Source organism: Solanum stenotomum, chromosome 8, assembly GCF_019186545.1.
Source record: "Solanum stenotomum isolate F172 chromosome 8, ASM1918654v1, whole genome shotgun sequence".
NCBI classification, from domain to species: Eukaryota; Viridiplantae; Streptophyta; class Magnoliopsida; order Solanales; family Solanaceae; genus Solanum; species Solanum stenotomum.
Window position 1 is genome coordinate 28,891,578 of NC_064289.1, and position 23,652 is coordinate 28,915,229.

Below are 23,652 nucleotides of genomic sequence, written 5' to 3' on the forward strand. Positions count from 1 at the left end.
GATCACTCTTTGTTCACAAAGAGTCAGAAAGGAAGTTTGGTGATGGTTTTGATCTATGTTGATGATTTGTTAATCACAGGGAATGACCACAACCTGATCTTGGACACAAAGAAAATCCTCAAGGATAATTTTAAGATCAAAGATTTAGGGGATTTAAGATATTTTTTAGGAATCGAATTTGCCAGGAATGACACAGGGATCTTTATGCATCAGAGGAAGTACTGTCTTGAGTTGATTTCAGACATGGGATTATCTAGTTCCAAGCCTGTTGGAGCTCCCATTGAGATAAATCAGAAACTTACTACAAAGGAGTTTGATCTTCACTTTCATACTGCTGATGGAAGTGACAAGTTGTTGGATGATCCGAATGTGTATCAAAGGGTGGTAGGGAGGCTGCTCTATTTGACAATAACAAGACCGGATATTGCATTTGCAGTGCAGCTTCTAAGCCAATTCATGCATAGTCCTAAAACATCCCATATGGAGGCAGCAATAAGGGTGGTCAAATATGTCAAACAGTCCCCAGGATTGGGAATATTCATGACAGCCAATGCCAGCAATCAGTTAACTGCATATTGTGATGCAGACTGGGCAGCATGTCCAAATAATAGGAAGTCCATAACAGGTTATATGGTTACATATGGAAGTTCCTTGATTTCATGGAAGTCTAAAAAACAGGACACTATTTCACGAAGCTCAGCTGAATCTGAGTACAGAAGTTTAGCATCAACAGTTGCAGAAATTGTGTGGTTGGTTGGCCTCTTTAAGGAGTTAGGGGAACAACTGAAGTTACCTGTTCCTGTATACAGTGACAGCAAATCTGCAATACAAATTGCTGCTAACCCAGTTTTTCATGAACGAACCAAACATATAGACATCGATTGCCACTTTATTAGAGAAAAGGTTCAATTAGGAATGGTTCAGCCTTTGTATTTGAAGACAACAGAACAACCTGCAGATTTATTCACTAAAGGACTCACTCAAGCACAACACTCATATCTACTAACCAAGCTAGGAATGAAGAACATCTTCCACACTCCTAGCTTGAGGGAGGATGTTGAGAAGTTAGTTCCAGATATAGCTTTCAGCTGATAGGCAAATGTTTTAGTTAAATTAAATGCATGTGATTCTGTTAGATGTGTCAGTGAGTTGGTTAGTGAAAGTCTTCATTTTCTATATATGTACAGAAGTTTATTCATGGAAGAAGTAACCTTTTTCTCTGTATCTGTAAGTCATTGATTGTATGAAATAAGATGGAAGTTTATCTCTCAGTTTGTTGAATTTTTACACATCAATCGCCAGACATCCTCGCAAATGGTCTCTATATCCCAAGATGTTATCAAATTCTTTCGCAACATTTGTATGACATTCTTTGCATCTGACAGTATGTGGACCTTTGACCAACCCTTTTGTAGTGCTTTTTCCACAGCTTCCCGAATTGCTAATGCTTCAGCAGTTATGGCCTTCCCTACAAATTGAATAGGGGTACCAAAGGCATGAAGTAAATGACCACAGCTATCTATAGCCGCCATTCCGATGCTTCCTTTTCCCTTCTCCCTTTGTAGACCTGCATATGTGAAAACAACTATCCCATCTCGGGCCAAAGTAATAGTTACATCATAAATCTTGTTTGGTATAGGATTCACAACTACCGAATTTTTCAGAACATCGTCATATTCATGAAAATCAAATAATGCCTTATTAACTACGTCATTAGGTTCATATGTACCACCATTAAAGCATAATGAATTTCTCGCTTTCCACATTTGCCATAAAAAAGAGACACTTAATCTTAGTAGTTCAATGGATTCTGGATATTGACATGTATTACAAAATAAATCATTCCACTATATTGCAAAATTCATAACATTTTCTTCATTAGGCCAATTAACTGGGGCCAACTTCCATACTAGTTGTGCTTTTGGGCAACTGAAAAACATATGATCAACCGTTTCAGTTTCTAATCCTCAGACCCTACAAACATCACAATTTTGATGCAATCTCTTAGAAATATTTGCACTAACAGGAAGGACATTAAGAATGCATTTTCTAAGGAAATGTTTGTATTTGTTTTTAATCTTAAGTGACCATAAGGAAGTCCAAAAGGATTTTGGGAATGATTGACCACTGGCTTGAGGTTTTTCAGTTCTAGGGTCAGTACTATTAGATAGGCTTTTTCGCTAGATGATAACCAAATCTTACATCGTACTTTCCTGAATTTGTATAATGCCAAATAACTTTATCAGAATTTCCAGTGCTAGATATTGGGATAGACAAAATAGAGTTGATATCATTAGGGCAAAAATGGTGATGAAGATCTTGGATATTCCATATATGATGGTGTTGATCTATATGGTCGCTTACCCTCAACTGTGGATTTATTTGTGTATGTCCTTGTAGGGGTATGAAACCGGTCGAATTAGGAATCCAAGGATCACTCCAAACCTTAATGTTCTCTCCATCTCCTACTCTCCATCGAATTCCTTGTTGCAGCAAATCTCATCCCCACATAATACTTTTCCAAATCCAAGAACTTGCTGAGGGACATCCTGCTCTTAGGAAAGAGGTATTCGGAAAATACTTACTTTTTAGCAGCCTATGAAGCAAAGAATCCTCTTGGGTTAAAATCCTCCACGCAAGTTTTGCCAATAGGGCCTTGTTAAAAAGTTTCAGATCTCGAAAATCAAGACCCCCTAGGGACTTTGCCTCACAAAGTTTTTGCTATTTTTCGTAGTGCATTTTCCTTTTCCCCTAATTTTTCCCCCACCAAAAGTCAGAAAAAATGGTAGTAATCTCCTTTCCTAAGGTATCTGAAAATTGAAAACATGATAATGCATAGGGATGTACATGGCCGGGTTGGTTCGGGTTTTTCAAATATCAAATCAAACCATTTGTGTCGAATTTTTAAATTTATAAACCAAACCAAACAAATAAAACTCAGATTTTTCAACCTCGGGTTTTTGGGTTTTTCGGGTTGTTTCGGGTTTTTCCGGTAAAGTATTCATACAAACATATAATTTACTTGTATTTCAAATATTTCTTTAGTCCTACCAAAATACAACTATTTAAGATGTTTCTTAAAAATATAACACAATATGATATGATTAATGACACTAAAATATCCAACAAAAATAATAATAATGAAATAGCGTAAAACAAATATTGCAAATTAACAAGTCATAATGAAAATGATCATAATTTAAAAGTACTAAATCATGCTAAAATTAAGTTTAATAAGTATTATTTACAGGACTAAATATTAAAGGAAATTAAAATTAGATTATGTATTTTAATTGTCTAAATCAATGTAAAACTAAAGAACAACTATTCAATATTATTGTCATTCTTAGTGTTGAATTGATTTTCTTTTTGCATGAATATTAATTTGATTTTGATTTAAGCTTTATTATAATTACCAACATCTGTGGACTATAATCTTTATTGGCCCATTCATAATTCTAAGTTTCAAACTTTAAATAATATATAAAAGATAAAAACTATGAAAAAGTATAAGAAATATTTAAAAATTATATCAAAGTAAATATTTTTATGTATAAAATAAAATTTTAAAATTATATATATAATGTCGGGTTGGTTTGGTCTCGGGTTGGGTTTTTTTAGTTAAAACCAAACCAACTCAAATATAGTCGGATATATTTTTTCAAAACCAAACCACTAGTCGGGTTTTTTTTCTCGGGTTGATTCGGTTTGCGGTTTGGTTCGGTTTTGTACACCCCTAATAATGCATATGAAGGAATAGAGGAAAGTACTGACTTAAGCATGACTTCTTTGCCCGCAGGGCTTAAAAAACTACTCTTCCAACCCTTTATCTTAGTTTTAACTTGCTCTTTGATAAACTCAAGCATTTTCTTCTTTGATCTTTCAACTACTGCCGGTAATCCTAGATAAAGTTCCAAGTTATCTCTATGTATTTGTCCTATCTCCGCTATAATATTATCTTTTTCTTCCTCGGTAGTATTTTTGCTAAAATATATTGCTGATTTTTCAAAATTAACTTTGTGGCCTGAGCAAAGTTCATAAGTTCATAGAATTTTAGAAATTTTTATCGCACTTTGAGTATTAGCTGAACAAAATAAAAAAGAGTCATCAGAAAAGAAAAGATGATTTATCGTAGAACCGCCCCTTCTTAGGCTTATTCCACGTAGCTCTCCTTGCTCCTCAGCTTGGTTCAAAAGCCTTGAAAGTCCATATTTTACAGCACAATCGTTGAGAGGATATTATTGGTTTTAGATCTCTTGTCATCCCAACTGAATGAGTAATCGTCTTTATTAGCACCCATAGTTTGACCATTTCATTAGATGTAAGTAAGATGAGAAGAATGTTGTGAAGCAATGCATATGTGAAGTCATGATGCTTCGCATAGAAGTTCATCATAAATTTCACCATATAGATGTTAGGGTGTATAAAATCGAACCGAAAACCGAACCAAATCGTAAATCGAGTCAATCCAAAAAAAAAATCTGACTAGTGGTTTAGTTTGACTTGGTTTGGTTTTAACTAAAAAAAAATCAACCCGAAACCAAACCAACCTGACATTATATATATAATTTTAAAATTTTATTTTATACATAAAAATATTTACTTTGATATAATTTTTAAATATTTCTTATATTTTTTTCATAGTTTTTATCTTTTAATATATTATTTCAAGTTTGAAACTTAGAATTATGAATGGGCCAATAAAGATTATAGTCCACAGATGTTGGTAATTATAATAAAGCTTAAATCAAAATCAAATTAATATTCATGCAAAAAGAAAATCAATTCAACACTAAGAATGACAATAATATTGAATAGTTGTTCTTTAGTTTTACATTGATTTAGACAATTAAAATACATAATCTAATTTTAATTTCCTTTAATATTTAGTCCTGTAAATAATACTTATTAAACTTAATTTTAGCATGATTTAGTACTTTTAAATTATGATCATTTTCATTATGACTTGTTAATTTGCAATATTTGTTTTACGCTATTTCATTATTATTATTTTTGTTGGATATTTTAGTGTCATTAATCATATCATATTGTGTTATATTTTTAAGAAACATCTTAGATAGTTGTATTTTGGTGGAACTAAAGAAATATTTGAAGTACTCGTAAATTATATGTTTGTATGAATACTTTACCGGAAAAACCCGAAAAACCGAAAAAATCCGAAAAAACTCAAAAAAACCCGAAGTTAAAAACCCAAGTTTTATTGGTGTGGTTTGGTTTATAAATTTAAAAATCCGACACAAATGGTTTGGTTTGATATTTGAAAAAAGTGAACCAATCGATCCATGTACACCCCTAATAGACGTAGTTACGATCAAAATTAATATCAGTAAAAGGATAAGGATAAGATAAGTATGTATTCACTATATAATATGAATTTTACCTTTAGTATTACATTGAAGAGCAGTAAAATGTGCAAATCTGTTACACCCCAAAATTTTTTAAGTTAAGATCCAAATTATTTTTCATTTATGTATAAAGTCGTGCCAGGTAGTTCTTAAATTATGCTTAAGTGTTAAGGTCAATTATTTAGTGTGGAATAAATTTGGAGATGAATTTAGGTCACAAGAATCCTCTAAGACAAAGTTGAGTTGAAAGCTTACCGATTAAGTTTTGAGATAAGACTATATTTAGGTCAACTTCAAAATATCATATCTCTCAACATATAATGAATTAGGTGGCTCATGACCTATCAAATTAATGGTCTATGAGTCCTCTTTTCAACGCCACCAAGTTAGCCTCATCCCGAGTTCGGAGTAAAAAGTTATGTCCGTTTTAGTGAAGCCCAGACAATCAATATTCTACGACTGACACTATGAATGATAGAATTTTACACGGACCGTAAATTTCCTGCACGTGTTTTAGGGTTATTTTAGTCCTTTTCCAAGCTTTTTTGCCCTATTCTAAGTGGTTTTTGGTTGTTTTAACGAAGTATATCATCCAACTAATTAGTTTTCCTATCAAAATCATCAATCTAAACATTCAATTATTTAGATATTCTCTTAAAACTCACCTAGGGTTCCTCTTCTCCATCAAGAACCCTAAAGTCTTCATGTAAAAAAATCAAAATATAAAGAGAAACTTTCCATCCAAGATTTTCCCAAGTTTTTCCGCTCTAGGAACTTCATAAAAGAGTTTCTTCTCTCAAGATCAAGCCCCAAGATTCCAAGCTCAAAGGTTTCCTCAAAGAAAGCTAATGTTCTTCCTCAAGCTCAAGATAAATTAGGTTTTTCTTCAAAACTTCTTCAAGAACTTTGTTCTTCCAGTTATGTAAGGCTATCATAGTGATGGGCTGAGTTTGTCCTCACACCCTACATCTATCTAAATACAGTAAAAGAATAATGTAAAATTTTATCTTGGATTTTGAGTATTCTTGAGATAAGTAGTATCGTTGAGTTCTGAGTTCTTGATTTCTGAGTATTGAGTTTGCTATATTGTTATTGAGATCCTTGAGTTGATTTGTTCATGTCTATATTCAGCATGAACCATATTTTGAGTTATAACTTTTTAGAATCTTTTAAAGCAAACATTTTTGTCTTAAACTGATTTTCTGAGAAAGCAAGATGAGTTTTGGTAAAGAGTTTTAAACATGATTTGAGTAAGAGTATAAGAGAACTAAGTATTTCCAAATGTATCAGTTTTTACATTGAGAAAAAAGAAATTTTGGTTTCTAAATGAGTCAGAGATATTTCAGAGTAGTTACTCTCTTTTAAGAAGATATTTTGAGCAATTACCTCAAATTGAGAAAGAGTATGTTTTATACATTTGAACATGAGTATATATTTATTGGGAGTAGTATTGAGCACAGATATGGAGATGACTTCGGACAACTCACATTCCTCATGAACCATGTAGCCAACATGGGTAAAGGATCGTACTTTTTAGACGACACCTTATTGCTTTCGAGCAGAGCGTAAGTGAATCCACTTAATTGAGATGTTCTATATTCCGGCAAGGTATAGGACAGTTCTGCAGCGTGGTCGAGATGTTGTATCATCACGTTGCTCATAGTGATGGTTGTCGGTTAGAGAATCTCCAAAATAGAGTTAAAAGAGTATTTTATCATATCACTTAATATGTTGAGTTCATAGATGAGTAAGTGTTTTGAAAATTTTAAATGATTTCACTCTTTTATTTATTTACATTCAGTTGAGTATATATTTATATCTATCGTAGTCCTTTCAATCAGTTATTTCACTTTAGCTATATTACATACTCGTACATTCAATGTATTGATGTCATTCGACCTTCATCTTTTTATGATGCAGATTCAGGTACTTAAGATCCTCCGATGTTTATGTAGAACTTGAAAAAGATTATAAGTTGGAAAAATTTGAAGATGATCTTCCAATTGAAAAAGTAAAAGCAAAATGTGAACTTGCTAGGTTTAAAAGAGCTTTCAATATTCCTAAAGAAATTGGAGAAATGAAAGAGTTATCTATGTTTCAGGAAATAAAATGGGTAAGCTTAAATTCAAGATGCAAACGAAGCAGAAAGATATGTCAAAAAGATTTAATACTTAAGGTTGCATTCAAGACGAGAAGTGAATTTAGTTCACTACAAGCACAAAATGATTCTGCAAAATTATTCACAAGGTCACTTTTGATTATAAAGTATGGAGATCCCAAGATACAAGACCAAAATTTTACAATTCCTAAAGCAAGGAGAAGTGTTGAATATTTATTTTAGAATTGTAAAATTTTTGTTGCCGTAATTTTATTAAAATAAACCTAGTTAATTAGTTAGCCCTTTTAATTGGGAATGAATTCTATTTGAATTTTGAATAAATAGTGTTTTATAGACTTTAGGAGTTTGATATTTTCAGCAGATTTTTTTGCTTAATTTTAGGTTAAGAAGCTAGTAGTTTTATTCTAAATTGTATTCTTAGACGGAAGTACAAATATATCAACATTTCAACTACAGTTCATAAGTATTTTTTTAAAAAAAAATTGTATTTTATTCTTTTCCTATAATTTCTTCTCTTTTAAAACCAACAAAGTAATTAACAAATATCAAATAATTATACAAAATAAAAAAACAAATCACATTAATATATTTAATGTATTCTTATTATTTCATTGTATTCTTAAAACATAACTTTCTCGTTGTTGGATCTGATCAAAATTATAAAGCAGTAGTACACCATGATTGAAATATTTAGCCACGATTTGACAAGTAATTGCATTAACATTAGCCATTATAATTATGCTTTCTTTTAACTGAGCTGATTTAAGCTATTTGATTCGATTTACACGTGCAACGCACATGCTAAAAATAATATTTTCATGTATGATCTTACCTTTTTGTTATATAATTACTAGAGGATAACCTTCTCTTTAATGAACCTGATTGAAATAATAAAGTAGTGGCACATCATGAAGAAATACATAGTCACAAATTCAAAAATATTCAATTGCATTAATATAAGCTATTATGATTATGTTTTCTCTTAACTAAGTTGATTTTTATATAGAGTTACATTTAATGATAATTTACTTACTGAAACTCATGAAAAGATATTATTGTGAGGAAAGAATAAAAGAGAACGAATTGTAATCGACCCTAAAAGAGGTAAACAAATAAATGCCTACTCGACATAGATCAAAATTAATCAGGCAAATAAAATCAAATAATTATACAAAATAAAAAATAAATTACATGAATATATTCATGTATATATGCTCTTATTATTTCGTTGTATTGTTAGAGTATAATCTTCTCGTGATGAACCTGATCCAAATTATACAGTAGTGGAACAATATGACAAAATATTTGACCACAAATTCGACAAGTAATTGCATTGCATTAGCCACCACAATTATGTTTTCTTTTAACTGAGTAAATTTAAATTATATGGTTCGATATATATATATATATGCGCAACAAACATGTCAAAAATTTAATATTTTCATATATGATCTTACCATTTTGTTATATTACTAGAGGATAACCTTCTGTTCGATGAACCTGATTGAAATGATAAATTAGTGGCATATCATGAAGAAATATTTTGCCAGAAATTTGACATTCAATAGCATTAACATAATCCACTATAATTTGATTTCTATATAGAGCTACACTTAATGATAATTTACTTATTAGAACACATGAAAAAATATAATTGTGTGAAAAGATAAAAGAGAACGAATCATCGTTGGTCCTCAAAGAGGTAAAAAACAGGAAAAATTGCTTAAATACACAACAGATTTTTATCATATTCTCTAAAATTCTCTATCATTTAAAAAAAAATTCTCTACTCTCTCATATTATCGGATATATCATTTTACGCAATGTATCAGTCATATACATTATTTTACGCGATGTATTGGTCGGAGACATCACTTTATGTGATGTATTGGAATGTTGAGTGATGTACTCAAAATCGAGATGTGATGTATTCGAATTCCACCAAATTTAAGGAATTTATAATTTTTTTTTTAAAAAAAGATAAGATATAATTAGCTTTTAATACTATAGAATTTGCGTAAAATTCCCAAAAATTAAATGTTTGATAACACTCAACTATACATAATAGCCATGTTAGGTTTCTTTTGAGATTTGACATTTGTGTTAGTTTTTGGTAATAGTACTTTGTTATCATCTAATTTCTCTCTTTCTATAGATCTAGATTTCTTGGACAAAGATCTTCACACTCATTCAAGTTTTCTTTTTTATATATTTATAGTAAGTGTATGCATTCTCTTTACTTATACTATACTAGTATACGTGCCCGCACGTTGCACGGATGTTTTAAAATATAATAATTTTTAGATTTAAAATAATTAATACAAATTATTATTGAGTAACAAAAGTGCATGTATAATAATATACAATGTTTTCATTTCATATATACACTTATACTAACAAAAAATCACCATGATTATGTGCAATGAGGGTATTTTCTTCAAAGACACTAAACATTATACTAACAATTCTTCTTCTAGTATAATGAAGATTGATAACATATGTGGCGTGTGTTGAATTGATACCTGTGCTAATTAATTAAATCTTAAATTAATAGATCAATCAAAAACCTAGTATTAAAAATATTTATGATAATTTTAGCTAAATCTAAATATAATTTTCAAAGCATGTTGCAACCTCTTTAGCACACTCCTCTCTCGTTCAATCTTGCAAAATAAAATATTTTTTATTTGATCAAATACAATTTCATAAAATAAGAATGTATAAAAAAAATGGTGTTCACTTATCAATTAAAACAAAAGATACTATGATAAAATTATTTTTTAAAAAATATTTTTCGATATAATTTTAATTTGAAGATTACTAAGAATAGTTGCAAATCATTTATCTCTAAAAAAGAATGTAGTTGAGGTCAATAAGGATGTAAATCACCTTATCTCTAAAAAAGAGTTGAAATTATATTATTTAATGATAAGATTAAAAGGTTTGATAAATCTACAAATTAAGTAATATAAGTAAAGTCTATACGAAGTGGGAGAAATAAAAGAGAACACTACATGATATAGGTGTTTTGTAATTTGTTAGTATTTTTTAACTAAGATTTTTTTTCTTTGAGAAAATCTCCAAATTGTTAAAATAATACAACTACCCATTTTTGTTTTTGGCAATTTTATTTGACAAGTTTTTACATAATTATTTATCAAATTAAAATTATATTATTTTGGAGAGAATTTTTTAAAAAAAATATCCAAACTGAAAATTTTAGAGTTAAAATTTATTTAAAATACTGAAAATTTGTGGTGTTGACATGTGTTTTCTTCTCTTTTTATATATAGATAGATTCTTATAATTTTACTTTTAGTATGATAGCTAAATCCTCAAATAAGATTGTAGAGTTCATAGCTAAATCCTCAAATATGATAGCTATATGAGTACATATTACTTGATTATAATTTATAAGATATCAAACTTCTTTTTGTTCTTGATTAACTAATTGGTGGTTACAAATATTTACATATGTCATAATATCTTAATCTTCAAACTCGGAAGAGTGGGTTAGGATTTGGCCAAAGAATAGGACTTACTTGGCATAATTAATCAGACTTATTTAAATAACTCATATAGTTGCAGAAGCATCATTTGTAACTAGATCGTTCAAAGTTCAAACTTGAAAAATATTGAGTGATGATGTGCATAACTATAAATACATGATAATGGACAAATAAAGCAATTCATTGGGAGGACACAACCTTAGTGATTTAATCTTATGCGTTTACAATCTTATTTACTTCACAATCTTTTGTTTAGTGTACAATTACTCTTCACGTTTTACGAAAAAGAAGTTGACTATAAATTTGATATTCGTTCCAATAGTAAAAACTCATTTTCTCTTTGGAATTTGACTCCAACTCCTATTGGATTACTATATTTGCATACGATCACGTTACATCATCTGACTGTAACTTGAGCATATCAATCTACGCTGTACACCACATACCTCGGAAGTCCGGAGGGCTTTAAACAAAACAAGTTTGATCTCTTTTTTTTTTGAGCTTTAGCAGTCCTGTTAGACGTAACCGCATAGAGAAGATACTGTATATGCCTTTTAAATATCACTTGATAACAAATGAGCAATTGAATGATCACTAGTAACAAGCTAACATAAATTGACGATAATTTTTTCCAGTTCCACTGTAAGACTAGTCTGTGATTCATGAGCCAACATGCACATGCACATCTATGACAGGGATAACTTTGATGTTCAATGTAATAGTAGCATTCAGCTACCTTTGAGAAGCAGGTACCAATTACCAACTACTACAAAGAACCGATGATTCCTCTATTCATGATGCGCGTGAGCCAGGATCTCCAGCCTATGTTTTCTAGTTAGAATGATCCAGTGATGTGCCAACCTGCCAGAGCTTCTGAGCTCAGCCCCAAACGATACCCCAGAAGTCAGGATTATAATATTGTGAATAATGGAAGTACGTACATTAATCATTCAACAGAGACAAGTATCAAGGCAGTTGGATGTTTCCTACAGCCTCAATATTCTGTGTTCACTACAATACTGCAGATTTATTTTAAACAAGTCTCTGAGAAACCCAGTCATTGTTTAGGGGGCTCATCAAGATGTCGTGAAACATCAACTAATATTCACCTACTTATTTCAAGTGAAAATAAAAAAAAATCACCCTAATAAATATTTAAGTTACAAGTAACCTGTAGCATAACAACATATCATGTACACAAACATGGCAGATCCAAATACAAGCATAATCATAGTTTCTTGAGCTTCTTCTGTCAACTACATGAAAAATTTACAAGCACCTTTGTGTGACTTTAGCCCTTGGTCAGCAGCTATTTCCTGCCCTAGTAGATGTAACTGCTGCATAAAACTATTTTCCTGTGAAACATACATGAAGGTTAGCAAATGGAACGTCTTTCTAGAAACTAAGCAAAAGGCTCAAGTGTATAGCAACATCTGACATCATTCAACAATACAAACACATCTGACGACTTTCAATCACTAGGTAAAGAGGAAGATTTCTTACCAATCTTAAAAGCAAAGGGGGATAAAAAAATCAAAGCAAATAGAAAAACAGCTACATTTGTGCATGAACGAGGGATAAGGAGAGACAGTCCTATGTTAAAGAAGCAGTGCAAACATTTACATTACTATTTCCCAGTCAGAAGTTCATAAATCTTGCGCCTCTTAGAATTTCACACTCCAATCCTAACAATTGATATGCCCAACGATGAAAAATGAACATGAATCTTTTTCCACACTATATGACATTTTGGTATCAGGAATTCTGGAAAAGTAAAATCATAATCTCTGCTCCACAGGGATAATAACTATATTTTCAAGGAACCCTAGCTTATCCTAAAGATCCTGAGTATAAAATATAAGAGTACATCATACAAGTCCATGAAACAAAGTAATGCGGCTCACGACCTTCAACGTAACTGTACCGCTTCTTCCTTTCTCAGTCTTACACATTCACAGGAAGAAAGAGGAAAAGTAATTAAAACAAACATCATAGAAAAGAATGACAACTTGCCACTCTGGCCCAATGATAAGAAAGTGAAAACTATAGAAAAACGCAAAAGCTAGCAATTGGATTCTACAAACAAACAGATCCCTGTAGATTTTCTTGTTATTAATTTGCCCTTACAATTATCCTGCTTGCAACTAATCACAGCAATCTTTTGATTATAGTTCCTAAACTGTGTAAGGTATGGGGATGGGGAAGCTTTAGCCAGAAAAGATACAGACCACTCTAGTTCAGACAAGCCAATGCTCAGATTTAGCTATAACATCTTGACGACGTTGTGATGAAGGCATAGTCAAGCATCTAAGAAAGAAGTAAAAGGTACAGTTATAGTTCCTTTTTCTCAAATGTTTTTAACTTTACAGTAAGCTCCAGATTTTGAAGATAGAGTGAGTGCCAGAATGTAAACCACAACTTAACTTCAAAAACGATTCCTAATAGACCATGTACAGCTGCTATTTGATCTCCAGTTATCTTAGATATCTCCTAGTATTTGCTTGTTACAAATGAGAACCCCTGCAATCCTAGCATTTATGTTGCAGATGAAGCCAAGATAAGTAGCTAGACCCAGGAACTAAAGATGAAAAGTTAATGAGCCAGCAGATACGAAAGATGTCCTAGAGATGCCACAGTTAAGACCTATCAGAAGGTGTTTATATGGTAATCATAAATTGCTTTTATTAACCAAGGCCATAATTAATAGGGCGAAAAGTTAAAGAGAATGAAGTAAACTGTATAGTGCCATAGGAAAAATTTAGGCCAATTTCCAAAGAGAGGTAGTATTTAGGATGATGACTCGCCAAATAAAATGTTGAGCAACGAAAAGTAGTGACAAATCACTAAAATGGTCACTATATTTGACAACTATTTTCAGTTGAACTCGATTTAGTAGGATTTAGCAACTTAAGAAAGTGCCAACATTCTGGTAAAAAAGAAACTGACCGAGTCACCGAGATAAACCACATCTGCCAAGCTTCAAAATTGAAGCGTCAAATAAATATTCAAACTAGAATAAAATTGAAGTGTCAAATATACAATTTGCTTCCTATGAGAGAAATATCACAAAAATTTCTACTACTTGCTTACAAGTAATAATCCATGTCGCGTATAAAGGTTGAGGAGGTTTCAGGGTGCTATTCTTAGGATGCATAGGGCAATGACAGACCTAGGATTTTTACTACGTGGGTTCAACATATGAAGGAGATTTTTTTAAAAAAAACAATAAACTAAATTTTATTAATTAAAAATCAATTAATATATAATTATTATTTAATAAAATTTTTATTTTTTATTAAATAAATAATTTAAATATATGCTTTAATCAGAATAATGAGGAAAAGCACAAGAAAAAGGGTTCAGCCAAAAAGCAACGAGGGATTTGAAAATTGAGAACTATTTTTAGTTTTTTTTTTTTAAAGAAAGAACTTAAATAGTGTAGTTATTTTTCTTTTTAGAGATTAATATATTGGAAAAACTTTCCTAAATTATCTTATATGCGTTGGAAAAGAGTAAAACAAATGTATTCTGTTGTTGGTTGGTGTTGGAAAAGAGTAGAACAAAACGTATTGTGCTGTTGGCTGGTTTCGACTCACAATCTCCTTCCAAAAATGAAACCACTTTACCGCTGGACCAAAGGCTTGCTTTTGTTTAAGTGGGGTCAATATTATATCTATACATGTATTGTCCAGAAGACAAATCAAATATACCTATATATACAGTAAACATTTTTACGAAGTGGGTTCATATGAACCCTCTTGACACTATGTAGGTTCGCCCCTGGCATAGGGGTAGAGTGATCGGGCGAGACGAGATCCCGGTTGAATTTTGGAAGGGCTCAGATAGGGCAGGTGTGGAGTGCTTGACAGAGTTGTTTAATGTCGCTTTCAAGACGCAAAGATGCCTGAAGAATGGAGGTGAGGTATAATGGTTTTGTTGTACAAGAACAAGGGTGACATTTAAAATGGCAACAACCAAAGAGTATCAAGCTGCTAAGCCACCGTATGAAGGTTTGGGAGAGGGTGGTGGAGATTAGGGGGAGGAGGGGAGTGGCTATTTTTGAAAACCTGTTTGGATTCATGTCAGGGCCTGAACGATTTCAGTCATCATCTCATTAAAAGACTGGTGGAGCAATATAGGGAAGCAAAGGACTTACCCATGGTATTCATCCACCTACAGAAGGCTTACGATACAGTCCCAAGAGAGGTTCTACGGAGTTGATTGGAGGCTAGAAGTATACGTGTGGCTTAGACTAGGAAAATAAGGGTATATATGATAAGTCAATACTCATGTAAGGACACTGGGAGGAGACTTAGAGAACTTCCCAATTTTGATGGGGTTGCACCAGGAATCAGCCCTTAGCCTTTTTATTAGCCTTGGTGATGGATGCATTGACACGAAAAATTCAAGGTGAGGTGTCATGGTGTATGTTATTTACGAATAACATAGTTCTGATTGACAAAACTCGTGGCAAAGTTAATGCTAGAAGGACATTGTTCCTATTTACGAAACCTTAGTCAATATATTATGTTAGCCAATATCACCTTCGAAACTCAACATTATACACTTTTTTCTTCATACAAGTTTGAAATTTCTTTAGTGTTATTTTATAAGGTAAGATAAGTTTCATAATAGGACCAAGAAGGTATTGCGAACAACAACCAGAGAGATTATAACATTGTTGTTTTTATTATATCGACAAGAATTTCAAAATTAAAAATACTAAGTTTCTATCATACTACTCTTAAACCAAAAAGTATAGATTTTATAGGCATCAATTTTTTTTATAAAAGGGATATGATGTCTTTAATCTTCAAAGCATCTCTATTTATAGTTCAAAAGCTGCAAGAGAAATGGTCTTCAACATTTGCTTCCATCCTCTTCATTTTTTGACTTGCAGCACTCCAATATACTTCTCACACTTTCCAACCTCATAGGGCACCGCTGCATTGCTGCAAACACATTCCGGTGATGAATTTCCAAGTCCAGCTTATCTTGTCCACCAATGCTTATGACTCAATCCATAATGGCACCTCAAATTTTAGATCATCAACGATAAGCTTCAGTGATCCCAATAATTTGACACCGGTAAATTTCACACATCCTTACTCATCTCATATATGCTCTATTTCTAGTATCTTCATCAATTTTAAGAATCCACTGAATCAACCTCCAATTGTCCAGAAGACATTCTTGCAATAAGCAGGAAAACTAAACAACTTTATCCAGATATGGAAGGGATCATCACTCCAAACACAATTTATATTTTTTTAAGTTCCACCTTGCAGTTTAATTCTTTTCACCCCAACCCTCAATGGAAATCAAACAAGAAATAGTCACTCCTAGTTCTATCTACCCATTGTTGTAGTACAGTGTGACTGGGAGGGATCATAGCTCTACAACCAACAGAACTAATTCAACATCTGCTTAGATATTCCATTTTGCCTTTAATAGAGCATATGTCAATTAAGAACTGAGTTTTACTCAAGATATTCATTTTCCACAATCTTGATATTGTCTGGGCCATGCCATGATTTGAGCTACTTTTGCAACAAAACTCCTTTTTTTATTCCCAAAATATGTGCATCTGCCATCCAGCATTATTTTCAGTCTCCAAATGATGATCATAGATTGCTTGCCCCTTACACAGCAAGGACTCTGATATACCTTTCAAGAGAAATAAAGTTTTGGATGACTGATGTTGGGTGTATTTATACGTCTTTTGGCCATATTTCACCCAAATTTATGCCTCGTTCAGAGAGTAAACACGAAATATTCCCAGCTATTACTCATTCTAGCATTCTAAAACTAATTGAGGTGTAATGTTCATTCGCAGGTGAAAAGCTCAAAAAAATGGCTAAGTGTGGAAAATAAGCAGACCCTTGTGACGCGAGGCTTGGGGCGAGTCTCTCACAGAAATCAAGCTCTCTGAAGTTTTACAACAGCTAGAGGAGGAAAAAGTTAAAGGCTCTTGCAGCGCGAGCCTACGCAACGTGGCAAAAAATCTATAAATTCCCACCTATTTTTGGGTGGGGCTTCTTGGTCTTCTCCACATACTATGTAAGAAACCCTTGGAAGTTTTTGAGGGGTGGGGGGTGGGGGATCAATAGTTGGATATTTGGAGCACAAAACAAACACACCATAGCTTCTTCTATTAGGATTAATTTTCTTCTCTTTAATTTAGCATTATTTCTTTCCTTGAACATGAATTCCCGCAAGTGTAATAGAATTATGAGTGGCTAAACGCTCTAGTTCTAGGGTGATGGACAAAGTATGAACGTTTGTGTTGTAATCTACATATTATTGCAGTACTATCTCATGAGTTGTTCATTTAACCTTGTGCTTACTATTTTACTGTTTCAATACCAGTAGAATAAACATACATTTTGTACCGGAACTTGAGAGATAGAAGTTAAGATAGAACAAGGGTTAATGGAGTAGATGCATTCTTACGGGAGCGGATTTGCGGCTAGGATAGAAATATACCTAGTTGTGCTCTACTTGCCTCTTATATTGGATATGAAAATGCATTTGTGGAAGCCTACATTCATCACTTAACATTATAGGTATGAGGCTAACACGAAAAGGAGATCAGAGGTTGGGAAACCCATAATCTTATTATCAATCTCGTGAAGCAATAGCTCAGTAGTAATTTGCAGGATAACCTAGACGCAGACACTGGGTGAACATATAAGCAGCATAACCCTGGAATCTGTCTTTTACCGTGTTATCAGAACAGCCAATTCAATCATTGTTAATCTTTATGCTTTAAATCGTAAAACTAGAAGTAATAAAACAGTATTGTGGAAAACACTTGTTCTATACATGTGCGCACTAACCCAAAAAAAAGGTCTCCCCAATCCTTTAAAGACATCAGGCTTTTCGGATTCTTTTTATATAGAAACTATTGTTGGGATTCCAAAAACATCCAGCTGGTCACCTTATTTCTTCGCTGAAGGTGCGATCCCCCATTCCACTAATGCAACTTTTCTATAGTTATATCGCAAGACTGGCTGTCAAAAGTCCCTGTGGGATTTGACCTTTTCAATTGCATTGCAATCATTGTATTACTTGACGACCACGTACACTAATGTGTGCACGGGAACTACAACAATGACATGGTAGGAATATAATTGATTGGTGTTTCTCGTTCTCCATCTCCTACATATCTTGTGTTTCCCCTCAGAAGCCAATTTCATACATTGACAAAGGTCAAGAATGCTTATCAAAAGTATTATGTTGATAAAACTTTTCCACCTCTCAACAGTTTCAAACCAGTTATCACTTGGCTGCCTCTAACAACTTGAAACTTTTGCTGCAAGCCAAAAATACCATATTCCACCCTATATTATCGTACCAACCTTGTATCAAACACCTATCTCATCGTCTTATTCTAAGCTCCAGTTACTCAGTGATTGGTACTCAACTAAACAAGTAGGCAAAAAGAAGTTGGAAGTTAGTTAGCAGATACGGGCATGAGTAAACAACTCTAGTCTCTAGGTAAGAGAGAAGGGGTGAAGATTTCAAAAGAGGTTGAGATGAGATTAACGGAGGGTTTAGGAAAAGAGAATGAGATTCAGAAAAGAGAAAGATGTTAAGGGATATGAGAATCATCAAAATATCTCCGGCACAATGTCGGAGGAAAGAGGGTAATGAAAGTTGCACGCATCCCAAGAGTTAGAAAAGACCACATTCCGAAATATGTTTGAGATCTCTATAGTGTTACCCACACCACCACTTGGGGAACTTATTAATAACACTCCAAAAGGTTGAATGATCCATGCCATGCATCAAATTTTTCACCAATTGTGGATTTGTCTCCTACACATATCACACTAGTGGACGTTTGAAAAGGTTCTACTCAAAATCATATTCCTATATATCCATTTTTTTATCATGCTCATTGTAATAACCCAATAATCCTTGAGTATCGTCTTTATCCTCTATTGTTACTTATTCTGAATTCAACTCCCAAAGACAATTCTCATTTATGAAGGCAACATGCTATGGTGTAAGAGATATTTGTTTTACGCTATCAAGGAAGAAAAATCTAAAACTCTAACTTGCCTACCAGTCAGCTCACATTTCCTCTATCTGCATCTTCCAAACATATGAATTATGAACTATACACTCTTATAGCTGCTGGAGAATGCACAAAGTTCTAGAAAATTAGGGAAAACTATGGAAAGCTAGGACACAATGTGGCAAGGAGCATTCTAAAGTTTAAGACCCAATCACAATCGCTAATAAAAGTTCGAAATAAACATCACTTACATAGCAGTAATTATAAAGACTTCATAATTTAGCTAATAAAGCAAGAAAGAAGTATGACAAAAAAAGCAGGGAACTATAAGGATCTTTTTTTTTTGATGACAAGGGAAACCCGCAGCCGCTACCCTTTGGGTGCGCACAGGGTAAAACCCCCGCTCCTATACAATAGCTCGCAAACCACATAGGAGAGGTAACCCACACTAGGCAAGCCTGGTGCGACGAGCTCGACCCAGAAGGCAAACCCCTTGCTTTCGCTGGCAAGGGGTTTCGAACTTGAGACCTCCAACATGGAAGTCCCAAGCTCAAACCACTGGGCCACCCGAAGGGTAGGGAACTATAAGGATCTTGTAACACAACAATTATGTAAATATATACAGCCAACAACCAATAGCTTGCATTATTAACTGCAAACATGATCGGTTATGCACTCATGGAAAACATCTTTAATTGACAATTTTACTCAGAAAATGGACCTTGGGAAACCATAGTAGCTGATTATCATGGAAAACATCTTTAATTGACAATTTTACTCAGAAAATGGACCTTGGGAAACCATAGTAACTGATTATCAGTGATCTCTTAAGGATGGTTCAATGCTATAACTTCAAGTATGATCCAATTGATCGTGTGAAGAACAGGATATTATGCTTTAGATAAAGTTCACTGCTTTTAAAAACATACAACAAAGTGGTTTGTGAATTACACCAAAAGATCCCCTTCAAGTACTCAATTCAGACAGATCATTTCTACTAGTTCTTCAGCGTCTTAGGAAATCCCAGCTCTCAGACAGAAATAGATTCATTTTTCTGAAGCCAAGAAAAATGCAAACAGGTGCAGTAAATATCTGAAATTTTCACCTGCCGAAGGGGGATGCTTGGCAGCACATTTAGACCTTTCAATCTGTAACTGAGTTTCCATGAACATATTCATCCGTTGTACCTCAAGGTCCTTGGTGAATTCCATCCTCTGCTTCTCCAACTCCATCATCTGCTGCTGCTTTGAGCTCTCAATCCTTTCATATATCTCCCCAAACCTCAACATTGCCCTTGCTAATTCCTTAAATGCGGTGGTATCCTCGGATAACCCCACGTACTCCATCTTATTCTTCCTCTCTCCACTCCCAAAGGCCAAATCATCGTGTGAGCTGTCATTTGAACCACTTGAATTCAACCTGGATGAACCGCCTGAATAATTCAATGCGCCAAAGTTTGAGTCGGGGCTAATTTTTTCCTTAACGGCAAGTGACATCGAGGCAGGCGGTCTTCTATTACAGGGTGAGGCAGAAACATTATTGGTAGCGATGACATAATCAAGACGGTTATAAAACGGCCACTTTGAGGGAGTTGACTTGTTTTTCTCAAGCTTGTACTTCTTCTTCAAAGTATCGATCCGGTTCTTACATTGTACATCAGTGCGCTGAGGCTTAACTCCATTTTGACGTGAATTAACGGAGTAGGCGACTTCCTTCCAGTCCTTCTGCCGGAGATTGCCGCGATTAAGCCTGAGATAGCGATCGCCCCATGCTTCGATTAGGGTTTCAGTAGCACCTTCACTCCAGCAGTCTTCACGTCCTCCAGCGTGAGGCCTAGAGGTGTTCTGAGTAGCAGTTTGGTTCTCCATACAACAGAGAAAATCGGCGACCGACTCCGATTCAGGCGTGATCGGTATTTGAAGTTCGGAAAAGAGAAGGCAGGGTGCTAAGGTGGACCGGAGGTGAAGGGGAGAAACATCGGGGGAATGGGATAAGGAATGGGAAAGGGAAGTTGGCCGTACATCTGACCGGAAGAGGGGGACGTCAGCAGCTGCCTATTGGATGATTGGACAGAGTGGGTTATCCCTACGATTTTGTCTATGCTTTCTTCCAATTTACCCCTCACTTTTGCATTTGAACAGTGAATAATTGACATTGCTTATTTTCAATATCTAAAAATTAAAATCTAAATATGCAAAATTTATTCATTTGTGAATATAGTAAAATCTTACTAAAGTAATATAGGTGGGACTAGGGGTGTTTATGGGTCGGTTTGGATTGGTTACTTGTCAAAATCATGACCAAATTAACTTAATCGGTTTTATAATTATTAAAACCAAATCAAATCAAACAAAATATAATATACATTTATTGGTTTGATAGTTATCGGTTTTAATTTGACTTGGTTATTCGGTTATTAACCATAAACCAAAGTAAAAAAAAAAAAATTATTCAAAAAATGAAAAAAGTGACAACAATTCAAAACGAAAAATAGTTAGAATGACTAAAATTACTAAAACTTTCGATCACTAAATTTACTATGAATAAAACTTTAAAATTCACTATTTTTGCCTAGAAGGAAGAGACAGTAACGTTTTCAGTCCCACAAAAAATTGTCATAGACACCCATATACATAAAATCAATAAGGTAAATGTTTTCACCTTGGGCATTTTTTCTTTCAGTAAGTAAATTATAAATTTTTTTTGATGAAAACATATATAGGATCTTTAAAATTATTTATAAAAATAATATATTAAGTATGTATATTAAAACATATATGTATATAATTTATCGATTCGGTTCAGTTCGGTTTGGTTCGGTTATTTTTTTGGTTTTTTCAAATAAAACCATAACTAAACCAAATGCTATTGGTTTCCAAAAATCTAAAACCAAACCAAACCAAACTCAAATAAATTCGGTTTATTATCAATTTGGTTCAGTTTTATTATACTTCATTTTTTAGCTATTTCAATCAATTTTCTATGATAATGATTTTATTATACTCTATCATAGAAGGTAAAAACACTATAGAAGGTCAAAAAATTCCACTGGTTAACATAGAAAAAGAAGTTGATAGAAACATCATATTCTTTAAATGTCATTCAATGTTATATAAAGATTAAGTGAACTTATAAGAGAATGTGATGTTGATATTTAAATAGTCTTCTCTTCGCCAACTAATATACCATTTACTTTTATTCATTCAACTATTAATTCCGCCATCAATTGTTTTATGTATCTTATAGTTGAATCAAGTGTGAGTGCATGACTTATTGCTACCAAAAAACATAACAATACAAACCAAAACTGTAACGATCCGAACCGTCGTTACTTATGAAGGGAAAACGTCGTGAGTAACTGGACCCCACTGTCCCACCAGAGCGGATGATGCCACTACGGTGGCGGTGCCCCAAAGAGATGGGAGCGCCAGAGTGGGATGGTCAGAGGGCATAACTTAATGACGCGAAGTCTTATTTTCTCCTTTTTCTCCAAGTGCTAAAAAGAGGCGAGGGTCACCCCAGAAACCCTCAAAAGGCTGCTCTAGGCTTGGGAAGGAATGATGAATAGATTTCTAGCTCAAGGTTGACGACAACTCACCGATTCCTAGCAAAAATCCACCGTCTCGTTGTCTGGAATCCAAGATTGGAGCTACAATCCCTCTGCAGTTGCTTGGTGCCCAGGTAGGCTAGGTTTAATTACTTGATTAGTCGTAAATTCGTGCTCACTACATAATATATTGCTAATTGATGGTAGAAGTCATGTTTAGGCCTTTGGGCACGAAAAAAGGGACGGTTGTACATGTACTCCTAGTTGTTAAATATGATGTGTATCGTGGGGGGGGGGGAAGCCTTGTCCTGTGAACTAGGGGTATGTGATGGTTCGACTTCTCGTTTGTGTTATATATGCTTGTTAATTGCTCCATTGTATGCATGCATGTATGGGAATAGAGAAACATGAATCGAACCTAATGAAACGACTAAGTATGGACAATTACATACCATGAACCAGTTACTTGACTGTGTGACTATGTGAACTTTTCATTATGGGTGTGATTGTGGCTGTGATTGTGCTGACTGGATCAGGTGTCACGTTCTGACACATATATTGGATCGAGCGTCACGTTTTGACATATGTATTGGACCGAGTGTCTCGTTCCGACACACATATATTGGACCGGGTGTCACGTTCCGACACATATTGGATCGGTTGTCACATTCCGACACACTAACAGTTTGGGTGTAGTTCCACGAGAGGACAATTTGTGAGTACTACATTCATATCTACATGTCATTGATATTGGGAAATTGTATATTGATCCTAAAATGATGATTGATTATGTATCTCGGTATATGAGCTTTTATTGTGTTGTGGTTACCTGCTTATATCTCGTTTACTAGAATTAATTGTGAATGATCATGCCCAATCTGTATGTTGTCTGGTAAGTGGAGACCGAGGATCCAGGTGTTACTATCGGCTATTTTTAGAGAGACTGTCTGTGTTCTTAAACAATGATAAGTGGGGTAGCTTTCATGATTCAAAAAGTAGTTAGGTCCTACATTGGGAAGGGGATTCATATTCGAAATGGTTAGCGAGCCTTGATAGAGTATACTATGTGGTCAAGGGCTGAATTGTGA

The 23,652-nt window shown here is 33.8% G+C and overlaps 1 protein-coding gene across 1 annotated transcript; it reads right to left on the minus strand.

Moving 5' to 3' along the window:
- Positions 1 to 11,910: 11,910 nt before the first annotated feature.
- On the minus strand, positions 11,911 to 21,124 carry LOC125875286 (trihelix transcription factor ASIL2). Its single transcript, XM_049556390.1, has 2 exons — positions 20,123 to 21,124; positions 11,911 to 12,349 (listed from the first exon to the last, which is right to left on the minus strand). Exons 1-2 carry the CDS (start codon positions 20,883 to 20,885, stop codon positions 12,342 to 12,344), a joined length of 771 nt encoding a protein of 256 aa, XP_049412347.1. The 5' UTR covers positions 20,886 to 21,124; the 3' UTR covers positions 11,911 to 12,341.
- Positions 21,125 to 23,652: the final 2,528 nt, after the last annotated feature.

Bases quoted from the DNA above. Each gene is read 5' to 3' on its own strand.
- LOC125875286 (XM_049556390.1), bottom strand. From the start codon at position 20,885: ATGGAGAACCAAACTGCTACTCAGAACACCTCTAGGCCTCACGCTGGA.